Below are 16,409 nucleotides of genomic sequence, written 5' to 3'. Positions count from 1 at the left end.
GTTGTGAACCTGGAATGCTTTAACTGCGTTGTTTTAGTATTAACATTGCTGAAAGGATTGGCTCCATCTTGCCCTGAGGAGATGGCTCTCATCAGATCCTCCTGCCCGGTGGAGGAGCCGTTTGCTGTCATATGACAATGCCGTAATGTACAGGCCAGGCAGGCTGGTGGTTCAGTTTGGGCAGAACTTGTGATATTTGGTATTTTTAACTCCTGGTTCCTGGAGTCATGTGTGTGGCATCACGTAGGGTATCTGGAGAGAGGAGTATGTTGCTGGCCCAGCGGTGTGCACCCTGCTATTGTGGTCTGCAGCTGAGCCTTTTGGGCATTACCTCCATGCAAATGCTGGCCGTGAGCAGCATCTCAGGTGCTCGTCTTCCTCTGTGCCTCTATGGTAAGAAATTTCCTCTGTCTTAAAGTGAAGTCTTGACTTTATTAACCCCAAGGGCTGTTTACATCCAAAGGCTGATTCGTTGATTTTCTTGTCATCTAGGTGCAGACTCATGCAGGCATCTCCCCTGGCCTGTGTCCTCGCTCCTCTCCCAGCTTCTCTGGGCTTGTGCTGAGGTTTTTCCCGGGTGTGCTGGGGCTGCTGCAGCACTCGGCAGCTGGACACCTCGGGACTTTGCTCCTTCTTGCAGCCCGGGAGTGGGGAATCCCCGATTCCGTCCCGCTGACAGCTGCCATCTGCCTTTTTAGTTTGGGGCTGGGTGCTGTGAGCTCCAGAGGACAGCCGGCAGGATCGGGCCCTTGGCTTGGAGATACTGAGGAGATGTTTGGGATGAGCTGTGTGACAGTCTTGGTAGTGTCTGGCTGTGATGTTGGCAACAGGGAAACAAATGCAGAGCAACACTCCCCCCGGTAATGCTGGTGGCCCGAAATGGGGGGGGCTTGCTTTCCTGCCTGCCAGGAAATAGCACCCAAACCACCCCCGTTAAAAATAACCCCTTTCTGCTCATCCTTTTCTTCTCCCTTTAGGCTCCTATATGCATTGCTCTGAGAGCCTGGGGTTTTTCTTTCATCACAGTACCCTCCGCAGCACTTCTACTTCCCATGCTGGAAACTTACGTACAAGTTAGAAACTGCAACCAAGTGAGGAAAGGAGGGGAAACGCGGTTTGTAGGGCCAGACCCTGGGCTGACTGACCAGAGCAGCTGGGAGGCACTTCTGGGGGCTCTGGGGAGATGTGCCGAGGACTGGGGGAGGCAGGATGGAGACAGCTGTTGCGGTGATGCCGGGTCCGGCAGCATCGCAGTCGTGGGTCGGGGAGCCCCTGACCGGGGGGGTCCCGCCTGGACAGCCCTGGAGCTGGCTGGAGCCGGGAAATGGAGACTAATCCCTTCCCACCCTGCTGTGCGTGGAGCAAGAGGGAACCAAAAGCAGCTGAAAATCCCGGATTTCCCTTTCTATTTGGCGGAGGGATGGGGGAAATGCAGGCGGACAAGCTACAGGGGTGCTCCACCTTTTCCTACTGAGTTAGGGCTCCATGCCTCTGCTCCCACAGCCCTTGCTCCTGTGGGGAACTGGCCCTGCCCATCCTTCCCCAGTTATTTTGGGGTCAGCACAAGGCAGGGCCCTGTCTCCGAGTGTCGGAGACCTGGCTGCTGCTGACAGTCCAGCCAGTCGCAGCATGGCACCAGATTCCATCCGAGACCTACAACAAACCTCGATTGCTGAATGGACCCACTGCCCCAGCTCTCTTGCTGCGAGCCTGCTCTGGAAAAGAGCTTTGCAAAAGGCGGTGAACCTCTGCCGGGGCCTGGGGTGAGAAAGGGGGGAAAGGGAAGCTCTCCAGGGATTTGGCTTTTGCAAAAAAGGTGATTCGGTGCGTGCCCCGGCTGGCGTTGCACCTGCGTGCTGCTGGGTTACGCGCCCACGTGTAATGGAAACACTGACACTGCTCCTTACCCGCGTGGCACAAATAGCAACGGGTAATTCACCGTTGATACGTATATAATGTTCACTGCTGAGATTAAAGAAAATTGACCTGTAGTAATGCTGCCTGCTCAGGAATGGATTAATCAGCCCATGCTTTCTGTGTTCATCGAAGCACAGATGAGCTCGAGAAGCTCATCGGGGACAGGATCCTGCCTCACTGCTGCAGAAAGTCTCGCTGAAGCTGGATAAGACCCTTAGGGAGCAGCTTGTTTCACTTGCTGTCTGGTCCCTGACCCTCCTGCAAAAGCTCAGGTCCTGTTTTCTAGCTGTTTTCCCTGAAATTAGGGGGGCAGAAGATTCTTAAAATCTGATTTCTTACCAAAATAAGGCTAATGCTGTCATGGTATCTGTCTGCCTGTGTCCTCTCCCCAAATAAATTCTGAACCTGCTGGCCTGCTTCACACAAATTTGTCTGAGGGCACATGGATAATTAAGTCCGTGTAGATATGATGAAACAGGATGGTTGAGAGGAGAAAAAGAATCTTGTAAGTGCCCCCAAACATCTGTAGCATGAGTTCTTGTATTATTAGACACCAGAAAATCCACGTGGGAGATGCTTCTTACAAACACTTTAACCACAAAAACATTTTCATTCTCAATTCACACATTTTAGGCACCAAAGACCGTCTGGAGACACAAAACCATAGGCAACAGCACAAGTAGTTTTAGTGCTCATGGGATGACCTTTTTATTTTAATGAAAACTGAAATTCTTCAGCACTCAACGTGATTCCTGGAGCCAAGACTTGAAAGGAAAAACAGCATAAGTCATGGACCCGACGGTAAAAAGTCGGGAGGGTCAGCAGTGCCGCAGCCAGACTCAGCACCGCGGTGTGACTCAGCGCTGCTTGCCGAGTTTGTTGATATTTGTGCCACTGTAACCGAGAGATAAACCTGGCCCTTGGCCACCGGCGTACAGTATTGTTTGCAAGAACATTGCTCCTCCGTGCCAATAACCCACAACAAAAAGAGTTTTGCTGGCCATTGAGAGGGGTGCTGGAATAACTTCCCCCACTAAAACAATGTGGAGCGGAAACCTTTTAAAGTGGTAATTACCGAAGGGAAAATAATTTTTTTTTAAACATCCTTTGTCTGAGGGTCTAACAATACCTGGGAATACTAAAAGACTTTTTACAATTCTTAATTGACTTTTCAGCCATGTGACTGTTTGTTTCATCTCTGCAATACCCGGCTCAGGGCTGGGCAATGAAACTTTCCCTTTCCAGCTCTTGCCAGCCTCTTTTCCGGACTCTCACGTGGCCGACACCAGTAAGTGTGTACTCAGGCTGAAGCAGAGTATTTTTGTGTCCTCTCACTGCGTCCCAGCCCTGACTGGGGTGAATTTGGCCCAAATGACTTGGCAGGGGCTGCACGGTGTCAGCAAGCACCCGGGCTCGCTGGCTGCTGGTCCAGCTGCTGGATGTCTCTCCCACCACGCTCCTCCTGCAGCTCCTCTCCCTCGTCCCTGCGGCTGCTCCAGGCCCTCTGGCTCCTCTCTTGGCTGCTCACTTTCAATCGCATCAGCTCTTCGCTCTGCCGGAGCCTGGCTCCAAGGTTTCACTCCTCACTTCAAATCAAGTCAGCTTTCCTGTGGCTTTCACAGCAGCTTTCCGATGTGTCCGGGTTTTGATGTATGCTTTCCCTGATGTTTGTGCAGCCGAAGGAGGTGCGGGACCATTGTTGGAACATCCTTTTCCATATCCCCCATTAAAGGGCTTTGTTCCTGTTTAACTGGACTTCTTATTTTAAGTAACCTCAGTTATTACTTGTGGCATTAACATTATGCGTGTGGTATGCCTTACTGTTGCTTCACTTATTTCCAGGATCTGACATTTAAATCTGTTCCACCTTATTCCTATACTGGGCTAACTCTGTACTAAACGTAGGCTACTTGTAAATCTGTTTTATTTTGCTACCTGTAGTTCTTCAGATCAGCTTGGTACTGCAGCCCAGCATCTTGCAGCCTGTTTGGGTCACACGTTTAAACTGAGCTTTGGGTATAATTTAATCTTGTGCAACATACCAACTCTATGCGCTGCTTCCCTGTGCTTGTGCTATGGCATCACTTTTCTCTTGGACTTCTTAGCAGCTTCGTGGCCCTGTTCCCTCCCCTACATGTGTTCAGACATGTCGTTCCAGCGACAGGGGAACGTATGGTGCTGATCAGGTTCGGGGAGCTGAGTCTGAGCGTGCTGGGGTGGCGTTTCCATCAATTGAGGTAGTTGCGCAGATGCAAACCTGCATCCCTGTGCCCAGGGAGAACAAGCAACATCTCTGTGGGATCAGAGCACATCCCCAGATACAACACAAATGCAGGCGCTCAGCGATGCCCCGTACGTGCTGGTAGGAGCTATCACCCAGGCAGAGGGCAAGGGGGTGAGCCTCTCTCCACCTTCCCTAGCCCAGGAGGAGAGCCAGCGGGATGACAGCCAGAATAAAGCTGCCTTCCCGCTCCCCTGGATGGAGAGTGGGACCCAAAGACCGGTCCGAGTTTCCCATCTGTCTGTCCGCCTGGTGCAGGCGAGGTGGGTATACGTGTCGCCTTCGTGGCTGCAGCAGCGCAGCCCGCCTGTGTCAGCCAGGGAAGGCACAAGTGAGAGCAGGGCTAGAGAACGTGCCAGGAGAGGAGCTGATGATGAGGACAGGCACTCTGCAAAGTTTCTTTGTTATCCGCTGGGATTTCTCTATTGATCGGTTGCCAGAGTTTCTTGTTTCTGAGAGTCTCCTTTTACACGATTCAGCTGAACGTGTCATTTTGGCTGGTTGTCATCGGTGGAAAAAATGTACTGCCTGCCCTTGAATGTATTTTTGAAAGGTGAGCAGAGCCAGAGCTTCGTTCAGTTTCTTTTCCACCTGGGCTCACGAGCCTGGCCATGGAGAGCACTTGCTGCAGCCTGGGTGATTTAGAAGGGGCTGCACTAGGCTGAAAGGGGGTTCGGGGAGGAATGGGGCTGCTCAGCCCTACACGAGCAGAGACACAAGCGTGCCAAAGCCCTAACAGCGGGTGATGCTGCTCTCTGTTTCATAGGCAGTCACCAGCTGGTTGTTGCAGTACATATTTTGCATATTCAACAGAGCAGTCTTTTGAACTGAACTATTGCTCCCAGTCTGGCCCCAGTAGCACGGTACAAAGGTGCTGGAGGGAGGAACAGCCGCGTGTGCAGAAAATCCAGCGCGTAACCTCCCTCGCCAAAGGTTGTAGCAAGGGGAATAAGTTATAGCCAGTAAATTCCTTGATAGGTTGAGTTTCTTTTGGGAAGCAATGCAGCTGGGAGGCAGATTAGCTTTGCTTCGTGCATCTGCGTAGCTCCTGGTCACTCTGTGTCTGAGCGTGGCAGGGCAGGGGCTGGCAGCACTCGGGGTGCCCTCCGGGAAGCGAGGGGCTTGGGGTGCTGCGCTGGCTGTGGGAAGGTGACTCCAGCTGTTGGGGGACTTGTTGGGGGACCCTGCAAGGCTTGGGGTGCTTTGCCAATGAAACTGCTGCTGCTGGACCTTGCCCACCATCAGCGATCAGATACGTTTCCAATATATAATGAAATCTTACTATGTCATTTTATTTTTCTGGTAGACGAGAAGGGCTGGTTTGATTTCAGAAAGGAGTTTCCCCTGTCTTCAGGGGCTACACCCATTCCCATCTTTCCCTGCCAATTTTTGTGGCTTCATAACCTTTCTCCTCTTTTCTATCCGTGATATTTCTTTTCCCGACTGTTATGCAGAGGACCCATGCAAGCAAAGGTGGAAATTAGAATAACTCTGAGCACCTGGGAAGCTTGAACGCGTTGTACGCTGATCGCTAAGCAACACAGAAAAATGTTTTTCCTGTTTTTCTTTTGGTTACAGGCACCTTAGGTGGTATTTGTTAAAAGAGCTGACTGAAACATTCTGGCAGAAAGGTGATAGGGAGATAAAAGCTGCCTTTAAAGACAAACAGCTCAAGAAATAATAGTCTTTACCAGAGGAGCTCTGGCGTGTCTGCAGCATGTCAGGCTTCAGCAGCTTAATGCCTGCTGAACTCTGCACTCAGGGGAGCACCACGGACGGCAGTGGAGAAGCACGTGGAAAAGGAAAACGCTGCGTCCCAGAGCTGCAGCTGCAGCTCCCTTTCGGTGTGGGGATGGCCCGTAACAAAAGTCACTGGGTATTTTGTGATTCTCTCAAACCAGTGAACTCTGGGTGAGCTTTCGTGCTAGTTTTCTTGCATCCCCCTGCTGCCAGTGCCCTGCAAAATGCTGTAAGGTCTCTTGGTGCTTTTCACAAGATGGACCCTGTTGTCTTTGGCTTTCTGGGCATGTTTTAATGTTAGTAGTTATGTTTTGCCTCTTATTTTTCTGAGTATTTTCTTTTCGCTGTAAATGGCTGTGCAGCACTTTGCTGCGAAGGAGTCAAGGCACCTCTCCCCAGAGATGCTCGCACAAAGCGTGCTGTGGTCAGTTGTTTCTTAGAAAGTGGCTTCATTCCTCCCCACCCCTGTGTTGGCCTTGTTCTGCTGAGTTTCTAGAGGTCAGCAAGCTTGAAAAACAGAGGTTTGTGTTGTCACTTGCTGCCCTAATGGAAGATGCTCAAATACTACGGCCAAGTGGATGGCATAAGAAGTAGGATCGAGGAGAAATATTCCTGCAAGCTCTTGAGTCTCCAAGGCCTGTGGCATAATTGCGTCGACATTGCTGAGCTTCAGGAGTCTGCAGTCTCCGCAGGAGATGCTGTAGCCCAGCTGTGCGCAGGGGCTGCAGGAAATGAAACACAGAATAGCTGGATGGAGAGTTTTAGATCCTAATTGCCTGGGGATTTGGTGTGCTTCCTCTGCTAGGAACTGACAATAATGAGGAGCTCGCCTTGCTGTGTTTAGAGGTTTGGCGTGCTTCAGAGAGGCTGGAGGAGAGCTGCGTTCCTGAACGAACCCTGCGCTTAATAGCTGCCCATGGGGGGCCATGGGGAGGAGAGGGTGTTGCAGCTGGAGAACAGGTGCCACTGGCAGAAGGGCCACAAAGTGCAGGAGAGCCTGAATCAGCCTTCCTCCTTGCCAGCGCAAAGAGTTCATAGTGCCTCATCAGCCAGGGAAACAGCCCTGAGAAACGCCCAAAACCTGGAGGCAAAGTGAGTGATCCAACTGTCCTGCATCTGAAATACTCAGTGGAGAATTTCCTAAAACCCACGCTTGCTGTAAGCCATGGTAATGTGTGGCTCACCCCTAAAATCTAGTTAAATAGAGGCATTGATCGTGTTTGCAAGTGAGAATTGGGTCTGCGGGGGACTGAGGGCTGGCTATGATCTGTTGGTCCCTAAATTTTGGGAGCAACTGCTCTAATTAAAATCTGTATACAGACACTACTGAACGGAGCGGGGACATAGTTTTCCCTTCTTGCACAAGCTTGGAGTTTTTTTTCCCCTCATCCTGAAGTAGAAGAGATAGTACTAGTTTATTATTATTGTTTCTTATAAACCAATCTTCCAGCTGAGCCTGGGCAGTGGAAAGGAAAGTGTTTCAAATTAAAATCTGAATGTCCCAAAAGTTTTTATTTAGGACTCAGTGCAAGTGTAACAAACAGCTTGACTTTTAGTTAACAATTCTTTTCTATTGGTAGCGCTTTTCCTCCAAAATGCCTTACAAACAGCAATGAAAAGGGCTTCCCCAGCCCCTACAATAGAAGGAAGTGTTATCGTCTCCATTTTATAGCGAGCAGCCTGACACAGAGCACTGCAGGGATTTACTCGACGCGCCTTGTGAGTTGGTGCCAGAGCTTGGGACAGAGGCCGGATAATGTTGTAACTCCCACATAAAACAGCCCGGTTCCCATCAGAGGCTGCTGATTTGGGTCCCAGTTCACTTGCTTGTCGGAACAGCGAAAGCTGGTGGTGTGCGATGCTCGAGAGGTGGCTGGGGCTGATTCTTGCTTCTGTGGTCAGGGCTGAGATCAGCTTTTTTCAGTTCTCTGCTCTGGCATCTGTCCTGCTGTAGGTTCACTGAGGCTCAAAGAAAATATGGGTTTTGCAAGGCGGTACTGGTGTGTGCCCTCAGGGCGGTGGCAGGAGCATTGGGAGTGTTTGCAGGCAGCTCGATGCCATGCAGGAGGCAGCAATCCTTGTCAAAGCATTTCTGAGCGATGCTTTGGGGTGGGCAGCCTCACTCACTCAGCTCGTGGCCTGATGGAAAGAAAAAAAACCCAGCAGTATCGAGCACGGGAACTGGGTCACCACGAGTTTTGTCCTGTAGGAAATATGCTGGAAAGCCCTTCTTGGAAATGGAGCAGTGAGATGAAAGCGAAGGAGGGCAGTTGCTGGGAGGGCTGGAGGATAGAGCCGAGGGGGATGCTCGAAGGCTGTGTGTACGAGCTTGTACGTGCCGGGGAGAGATGGCTCGGGGTCCGTGCTGAGCCTGGTTATTACACAACAAACTAAGGTCTGAATCTGCAGGTCCTGACCCAAATGGATTGAGCTGAACCAGGAAACTGGCTTAGAGTTTGCAGAAGCCCCTCTGTGGTACCCATTCCGCGATATTTACCATGCAGGGAAGCCTGCAGGCTGGAGACTGCAGGAGAGGAGCATAGATTTGTGATCTGTAGGTGATCTGATGTTGGCTGTATTCGTTTGCATTTATTCAGCCAAGTGCTGATTGCAGAATGGTGGAAAGAAACGAAGTAAGGGATTTCCCACAGCACACGGTTCTTGTGCCCGTCTTTGCTCCTGTGCCTGCTGAAGTCGATGGGACATATACAGCTGACGTCAATGCAAAATGCTTAGTGTGTTGTGAAAGCTTTTGCTGAGTTTGCCAAGTGTAAAATGATATATATTTTTTTTAATGAGTCACGTTTTCTTAAATTCCTTGCTCCTAGAGTCACGTGTATATAAATTAATTGTATTTTTCAACAATTGCTAGACCTCCAAGAGTATAGGTGAGAAACCTGAGGATGTGATCCTGCGTATTCCTGTTCGGCTCTATGCTTAGAGGCAAATAAGAAACTCTGAAAAGTTATTTGTTTTGAATCTCATGATTTTCAAGAGCCTGGCCCCTGACGGCTGAGTGTTTGGGGTTAGCTACGCTGAGCAAACATCCTGAACTTGGGCTCCTGACCCTGCTTTGAGTGTTTTGCTTTTCAGACCCAGAAAGTTCCCAGGAGAGGAGAGAGGAAACTGGCTTGCTATTTTTAAACCCTCGCAGTTGCCTTCCTGCCTTATATTATTTATTATCCATTATCAGAAGTGTTTCTCCCCTGAAACCATCTTTAGTGGTCAACCAAGGAACCGATGAAAATTGCCCATCAAACAGAGCTGCATCTTTCCGTAGAGGTCAGGCGAAGCTGGAGGGTTTTGAAGGGTTTTGCCAACTGAAAATGGGTAGTGCCATTATTTATTACATGCACTCAAGCAGTACCAAGCAATTCCAGTGGTGGGCCATGATTACGCTGCCCTAAGAGACAAACACTGAAGAAAAGCAGTCTTAGTCCCAAACACCCTGCAGCCCAGAGAGGCAACACTGCTTTCTGCTAGAGAACCGGGCTCTGCCTCCAATTTCTGTACGTACCGAGTGAAACGATGCACACCACCGATCTCATTTCATAGAATATCTTGCAGTATCACGCGGTTTCCGCATGATGCCCCAGTGGGTCTAAGGACACCTCTGTGCCGAGCATCGTCACATCCTTTCTGCAGCAGAGAAAGCTCTGGTGACCTGACCAGCACCGTGGGGTGACCTGGGCCAGCATCTCTGTGCCCGGGCAAGGTTAAAATCCACATGGCCCCCAAGACAGCATCCCGAAGGTGCGGGGCTGCCTTGGGCAGTGCAAGGCCCTGGCGCAGGGCTGGGTCCCTTTTCTCAGGGTGTCCTGGGGAAGTCCCCTTGACCCTCTGCGGCTGTAGATAAGCAGGACAATAGTCCACATTGTCCTCGCTCATCCTCCTGCCTGGTGAACTTTCAAGTTTGGAGCGTATGGCATCCCTGGCAGCTTCGTTAATCCTTTCCTGCCCGGGCAGGAGCTACTGGTGCCCGTGGCAGAGCTGGACGTGTGAGCATCGGCTCCATGTTCTCACTGGAAATAAAGCCGCAGGGCTGGAAGGCCCTGGGAGGCTGATGTTATTTCAGCTGCGCAGGGAGCCCAGGCGTAAAAGTCTGGGTTTTGGTGTTGTCAGCAGCAACTGCCCAGACCCTGTGATACAGTTTATCAGCAGCATGTGAGGAGGGAAGGGGAAGAGCCAGGGGAGGGTGAGAGCACGCTGTGGGGGATGATGAATGACAAAGAGTTTTGCCCCTTTCTCTTTGCTTCGGAAAACAAAATTACATTGCAGGGTTTCAGCATCGTGTTGGAGGCTCAGGGCCTCTTTAAAGCGGGATCTCTAGCCCCGCTGTCCCCCGGGCCCATTTCTCTTTCCCGGAGTCCTTGCTGGGCTGAGCGCAGGTGCCCTGGTCCCTGCTTCCCCCGCTTTTGTGTGCACATCGGGGTCCTGGCATGGGGAAGGGGTCAGACCTTGCTCCTGCCACTGACTCGCAGCGGGGCCTCAGTCACATCCCTTCATCTCCCCAGGGATGCTGCCTGCCGTCCCCGCGGTGACCGTGTCACCCCATAAAGTCCAGCTGTGGAGAGCGAAGGGCTGGGCAGTGCTCTGAACACACACAGCGCTGTTGGCAGGGGGGGCTGAGCTCATGTGATGAGCTAAAACTTGTTTGTTCGGATGAAGACACATGCTGTCAATATTCACGCACTTTAATACTTTTTTCTTTGGGTGGTGGCGGGTGAACCCCAGACCTAGGTGCTGTAGGAACCCCTGGTGATACAGGGATGCTCTTCCAGAGCCGCTGTCGCCTGCACAGCTCTGCTCCCCCCCCCCCTTAAAACCCCTCCAACCCGTTCCCCCTTCCCCAACCTCCACTCCTCCGGGCAGCTGCGGGTCCCCACCACCCGCACCCTCCCGCCTCTCGTTTTTGGGAGCTTCGGGGCTTTTTCACAGCTCGGCCGCCTCCCACCGTTCCGTAACCGCCCGCCTCCCTCCTGCGGGGGCCGTGCCGTGCCGAGCCGAGCCAGGCCCCCGGGCGGGCGGAGGCTGCGAGAGGAAATCCAGTGCCTGGTTTTGCAGCCTCGCCGGCTCCGTCCCGGCCCCGCGGTGACATCAGGCTCCTGGGGGGGGGGGGGGGACGGTTGCGGGTTCCCGGCGCCTACCCCGCTGCTGCGGGAGCTCCCGCCGCTCCTCCGGGGCCGCTCCGACCCCTGCCCGTTCCTGCTCTCCCTGCACCACCGCGGCTCCGGCACCCACCCACGGCATCCATCTCCCTGCCCGGGCGTCCCGTTGTCGTCCGTCCGTCCGTCCGTCCGTCCCCCCAGCCTCCCCGCTGCGTCTCCCCGGGCATCCCGGGGGCGCTGGCGGGGCCGGCGGCGGAGCGCGGGGCCGGGGATGCGGCGGCCGTGCCCATGGTGAGCCGCCGGCGAGTCCCCCCGCACCATGCCGCCGCGGCTCCCCCTTCCTCCTCCTCCTCCTCCTCCGAGAGGATGTTCGAGGGCTGCCGGCGGGCGCGGAGCCTTTGGGGGGGGGTGAGGCTGGAGGTGGCCGGGGAGAACAGCCCCGTGGTGCTGCACAGCTTCACCCAGCTCGACCCCGACCTGCCGCCGCTGGAGGTGAGTGTGGGGATGGGGGTGGCACTGCTGCCGTGAGGGGTTTTTTTTTGGCGGGGGGCGTGGGGGTCAGGACTTCTCTAGTTTGGGGTTCTCTGCGCTCGCTGGCAGGCTGGCGAAAGCCAGCCCGGTGTTCGGGAAGGGGATGGCTGTGGGCAGTCTGTTAGACATAATGCTGTTTCATTTTATTTAATAAATAGCTGCCCCTGCTCGGTGGTTTTTTTGCTGTGTGTCCCCGTGCCATTGACTGGCAGGCCGGCTTCTCTACTGCGAGAAACCAAAGAGACGCTCTCCCTCAAGACAACCAGGGAAGAGGCACCTTGCTAAAACCCAGGGCTTTTAATATTTTATTTGAGACTCTGGCTGTTGGAGGCAGGAGTCTGCTCAGATCTAAGCTGCTTGTAAAGGCTTTAGGCTTGTCCAAACCGCAAAAGCGTCCTCTGGGAAGGTTACGGGCATCGGGAGGACTTTGCTGGAGGATGCAAAATATTTGTGCTTCTTTGGGTTCGACCTCGGGCGGTTCAGAGTCAGACTGGTCCCCTGGAAGTCTCAGCCGAGTGGTTTGTTGATGGCAGTGGCATGTGGAGGCACCCAAAATAATCTGAGTCAGAGCTTTGCCTTTTTTCTTAGTAATGGATGATCATCTTCGGCGTGCCAGGAATGTCATTGATTGTGAGCAAACGGTGCGTTAAGAGAAGCTCAGCTGGAGGAAGGTTTTGGTGTTCAGAGGTGGTCCTCTCACGGCAGGGCCCGAGCCCTGCGGACTGGTGGTGCAGGGGTTAATATCAGCAAGGGTCAGCAAGTCTGGCTTTGCTGAGATTTAGAGCCAGCTGCAGATGTGCTTCTCTGCTCTGGCTCTGGATGCTTCCCGCTGGAGGGGGGCTGGGGAGCCGGGGAATCACCACTAAAACCTTTTGAGTTACTGTGCAGATATCCGGGGAGGGCAGCCAGAGTTTCAGGGGGCGATGGCCGCTTCTCCCAGCGCTAAACGATCTACCCCATAACCTGCGATGGAAAGTCTTGGTCAGCCACGGATGGGAAGGGATTATCTCAAGCTCGGGCTGTATCAGTTCACCTCTGGCCTGGTGGCAGGGGCTCATCAGCTCTGCCGAGAGTTCATGAAAGCTCCATCCAGCTTATTTTCCCCCCTTTCCCCTCCCTGCTTCTCTCTCCTGGGGGTGGGCGTACTGACATTGTTTGGAGTACATCATCTGGTTCGTGTTATGCCTGGCAGGAAGTCCAGCCTCTCCGGCCCGCCGCGCTCCGGGAGGCCGAGGGGCCATGCTTTTGGCAGGGAGACCAAGAGGAGTGGGGAGGAAAAGAGGGGGTGATGCAGCGTGCTGCTCTTACCCCAGGGGAGAGGCTGCCTGGCACGTACGAGCCTCCGTGCACCCCGGCCGGAGGAGGCTCCGGAGCTTAGGAGAGGGTTTGGCAGCATCTTGGGTGATGGAGGCTGTAAAAGCATAAGCTGCTGGGGCTGAGGGTGGCTTTGCATGGCCCCCGCTCACCTGAGCACAGCGGAGAGAGACGACTGCCCGCCAGACCTCCTCTGAAATCGTCTTTGTCCAGATTTCTGCTCTGGGCTGTACATGGGTCCGTGCTGCGTAATGGTCAGAGCACAGTCGCCAGTATCTGGTTGCTTGGGCTTTCCTCCCAGCTCTGAACAACTTGCAGATAAATTTCTCCTTTCTCTGTACCATCCATTGGCAAACGATGGCAAGAAAACGTGCATCCCACCCAGAGTGGCATATGGTGACCTGCTGCCTCCTGAGCAGCTTTGAGATGCTCAGAGAGCCGCTAACATCTAGTGTATTCCCGTGCGAGGGCCTCCACGTTGCTCACTAAGCCCTGCTGGATGGGTTGCACTTGCCGGCGTTGCGGTGCGTGACTGGGAAAAGGAAAAAAAATAAGTGTCAGTGTTGCGCCAACTGCCCCGGCAGCAGCCTGGTGTGGTTATGATCCTCAGGTAGAGTATCTCTGCAAGATGCACACTAGGAGGAAAAGGCAGATTATTTGAATAAGAAAACCCCCGGAGACCGTCAGTGTTTTGCTAAGCCCCATTGATACCCTCGCAGCGCTGCCGCCGGTCCCCGGGTCCGCGGTGGGAGCCTGGGGCTGCTGCCTCTGCCAAAGGGAGCTGTGCTTCCCGGGCTCAGCATGTTCCTTGCGCTGGGACAGAGCTGGTTTTGGCAGAGCTGTGCCAGCTTATGGGGTGGATAGCCTGGTCCCACAGGGAATAGAGGATCCCTGGAAAGCTGCTGGGCAGGTTGCAGGGAAGGCAGATCTTGTGTTCCGCTCTTTGGCCGAGCCCCCACGGATGTCAGCAGGGCAGACCTTTGCCTGTATCCCACAGCAACGGTATCGATCACCGAGGCATCGCTTTGAGGCCCTACTCGAGGTCTCATGGCCACGTGTTGCCAAGTGTTCTCGCCGTGATTTTAACCACAGGGAATGGAAAAATTAAACTGTCTTAAGCGAGGGATCGACAGAGCAGCTTTGCAGACCTTTTGCTTTGACTTTTCCAGTTCCAATCGGTCCTAAATCAGCAGCGAGTGTCAATCTTTCCTGCCCAGTGGCAGCCGCAAAGTGAATTTGGTGGTCCTCCTTCTTGTCCTTGCTGGACAAGTGTGCTGTAAACACCCCTGCAGATGACACAGACTGAAACTTTCATGAAGCTGACGTTGCTGAACCTCTAGACAAGTGGCTGGGCTGACATGTAGCAAAAAAGCTTGTGTCCTTGCTATTCTGGCTCTTTTTGTTTTCTGAACAATTAGGAGATTTTCAGTTGCTAAACCATCCTCAAAAACTTGAATTGCTCAGCCCAGATGCCTTGGAGGTCAGTGCTTGTTCTTTACAGCTGGGAAGGAGGCGAGGGAGGGGCAAAGATAGCTCTTAAAAGCCATTTTCTTCTAGCTTCCTATGGTGCCTTTGGAAGAAGATCCTTTTCTCCCAGCCTGTTCTCCTCCCCCAGGCACAACCTGATATGCCCCTTGCAATTTGCCAGATGAACATCATCTGTTGGTATTTCTTGGATGGGGACGTACCTTCTGGCTCCCTTCCAGAAAGGTTTGGAGCCAGCGGTGGGGCTGGGAGCAGGCTGAGATGCTGATTGTTGGTGGCTGCTGCAGGGTGGGAATAACAGAGGTGGGAAGGATCTTTTTATTATTATTTGATATGGTTAAAGAGAAGTTGGAGAGAGGTTTCTAAATGTGTTTAAGGATCATGTTACTTTGAGGCTGCTGTGCCATGTTTCCATAGGGGTGGGGAAACCCTCCAGTACTGGGATCTTGCTGAGGTTTTAGTGGATTTAATACCAGACTGGCAGCCCTGGAAACTGAAATCTTTGTTTATCCACAGGCTGGATGGGCAGCCCCTCGCCCCGAGGCCACGCCGTGCTTTGACTTGGCTCCCGGGGCTCCCTGCGATGGCAGAGGCAGAAGGTCCCGTGCTGCAGCTCAGGGTGCTTCAGGACCCCCCAGATCACACTATTGCTCCACTGTGGCCATCTATTTTCTAGCTATTGGGCTAGGATTACCGGGCAGGGGCAACTAAATGCAGTCTCGGAGGATTTCCACGCTTCCCTGTGCCTGGGTTTGGGGTGCGATAAGCAAAAAGAGCATCGGGCCGGCTGTGCCTGCAGGGATGGGTCTCACTCAGCCGGCACCGCTGTTCCAGAGCTGGGGGGTTGGCTGTGACCACCCCACAACTAGGACCAGAGCACGGCCTGGTTTGAGGGACACCTGAGTTGGTCCAGCCATAGGAAGGGCTTCACCACTACTGACTCCTCCATCACCCTTCCCAGCTCTCTAATTGCCAGCCTCTCTGTCCCCCGAGGGATGTGTAATTGAAGGAGCAGAGAGCTTATTTAGGTCACTCTAGACCACATTTAAAGGATGGGCATCCCCCGCTTGTACTTTCCCTAACACCGTTATCTCCAGAGCTGCCTAGTGACTGGCTTTCAAGCGGACGTGTTCCTTTTATTTAAACATATACTTGCAGCAGGGCTGTTTCAGTTCTCAAATATTTCTTCATCTCCCACGGACTCGGCAAGAGGGGGAAAAAATGTCGTTGCTAAGGAGCGGGATTTGGATACAAAGCTGGCCGAGCTGCTGGCGGGGGGCCCGGGGGGCTCCAGTGCAGCTCGTGGTGGGTCAGAGTTTGTGCGTTGCTTTGGTGAGATGGTACCTGTGGGGTCTGGATGGGGGGGGTCAGGATTCAAAGCATCACTTGGGCCTTGGGGAGAAAGAGTTGAGTTGTAGGGCTCATAGATTAAATAGTTTATCCCCTGCCTGGTGCTGGGTTAGACCCAACGGCAACATCCATGGCCTGTCCAAAACGTGTGATGTTCGCTGTGGGGGTCTGTGGGACCTTCATTCTGCAGCGAGAAGCATCTGTAGGTTGAAAGGTGAGGCTGGCGTGAGGGCTTTTACGAGGAGGGATGTTAAGCATCGCATTGAAACTGTATCGCAGCCTCTGGCTGGAGCATGCCTGCCTAGGAAAACTGGCAGCAGGGGAAGAATTGAGCTCTTTCGGCTACTTCAGTTGTCGGTTCGTCTCATTCCTGCCCCTGAGTGGGGACTCACCCGTGCATCACAGCAGCCCCTCCTGGCTCTGCCTCGCAGGTTGGCCATCCGTATGGAGACGCGGGGAGGGGATGGGAGCAGGGACAGAGGTGCGAGGGTGCTGCACGGCAGGTCTGCTCTGAGCGTGTGCCGCGGGCTGGTGCAGGAGTAGCTTTGCTCATGTGTAATCTGGTGTTTGCAGAAGGGATTTTGTGGATGGGCCTTTTGTTCTCTTAACACCTGGGAGCAGCTCTCCCAGAGGCGACAGGTAAGTCCTTTCCTAAATCTCTGTGTGGGCTGCAGTGAGCAAAC

General features: G+C 53.4%; 1 protein-coding gene across 6 annotated transcripts in view; it reads left to right on the top strand.

The window, feature by feature from the left end:
- The window catches only part of RALGDS (ral guanine nucleotide dissociation stimulator), a 63,174-nt gene that overhangs the window by 25,292 nt on the left and 21,473 nt on the right, over nucleotides 1-16,409 (top strand). For 3 of the 6 annotated variants that reach the window (XM_069770837.1, XM_069770833.1, XM_069770834.1), the window contains exon 1: nucleotides 10,956-11,538. The exons of 2 other annotated variants lie outside the window; for them this stretch is intronic. In XM_069770837.1, coding sequence (XP_069626938.1) covers nucleotides 11,335-11,538 — 204 coding nt within the window. In that variant the 5' untranslated portion in view covers nucleotides 10,956-11,334. Of the gene's footprint in view, nucleotides 1-10,955; nucleotides 11,539-16,409 lie in introns of those variants that run through there. One more of the 6 variants, XM_069770839.1, reaches the window with a different exon arrangement.

The sequence above is a fragment of the Haliaeetus albicilla genome, chromosome 26 (assembly GCF_947461875.1).
Source record: "Haliaeetus albicilla chromosome 26, bHalAlb1.1, whole genome shotgun sequence".
Taxonomy (NCBI): Eukaryota; Metazoa; Chordata; class Aves; order Accipitriformes; family Accipitridae; genus Haliaeetus; species Haliaeetus albicilla.
The sequence above is the reverse complement of the archived record's forward strand: the minus strand, read 5'-3'. Positions and strand labels throughout refer to the sequence as shown.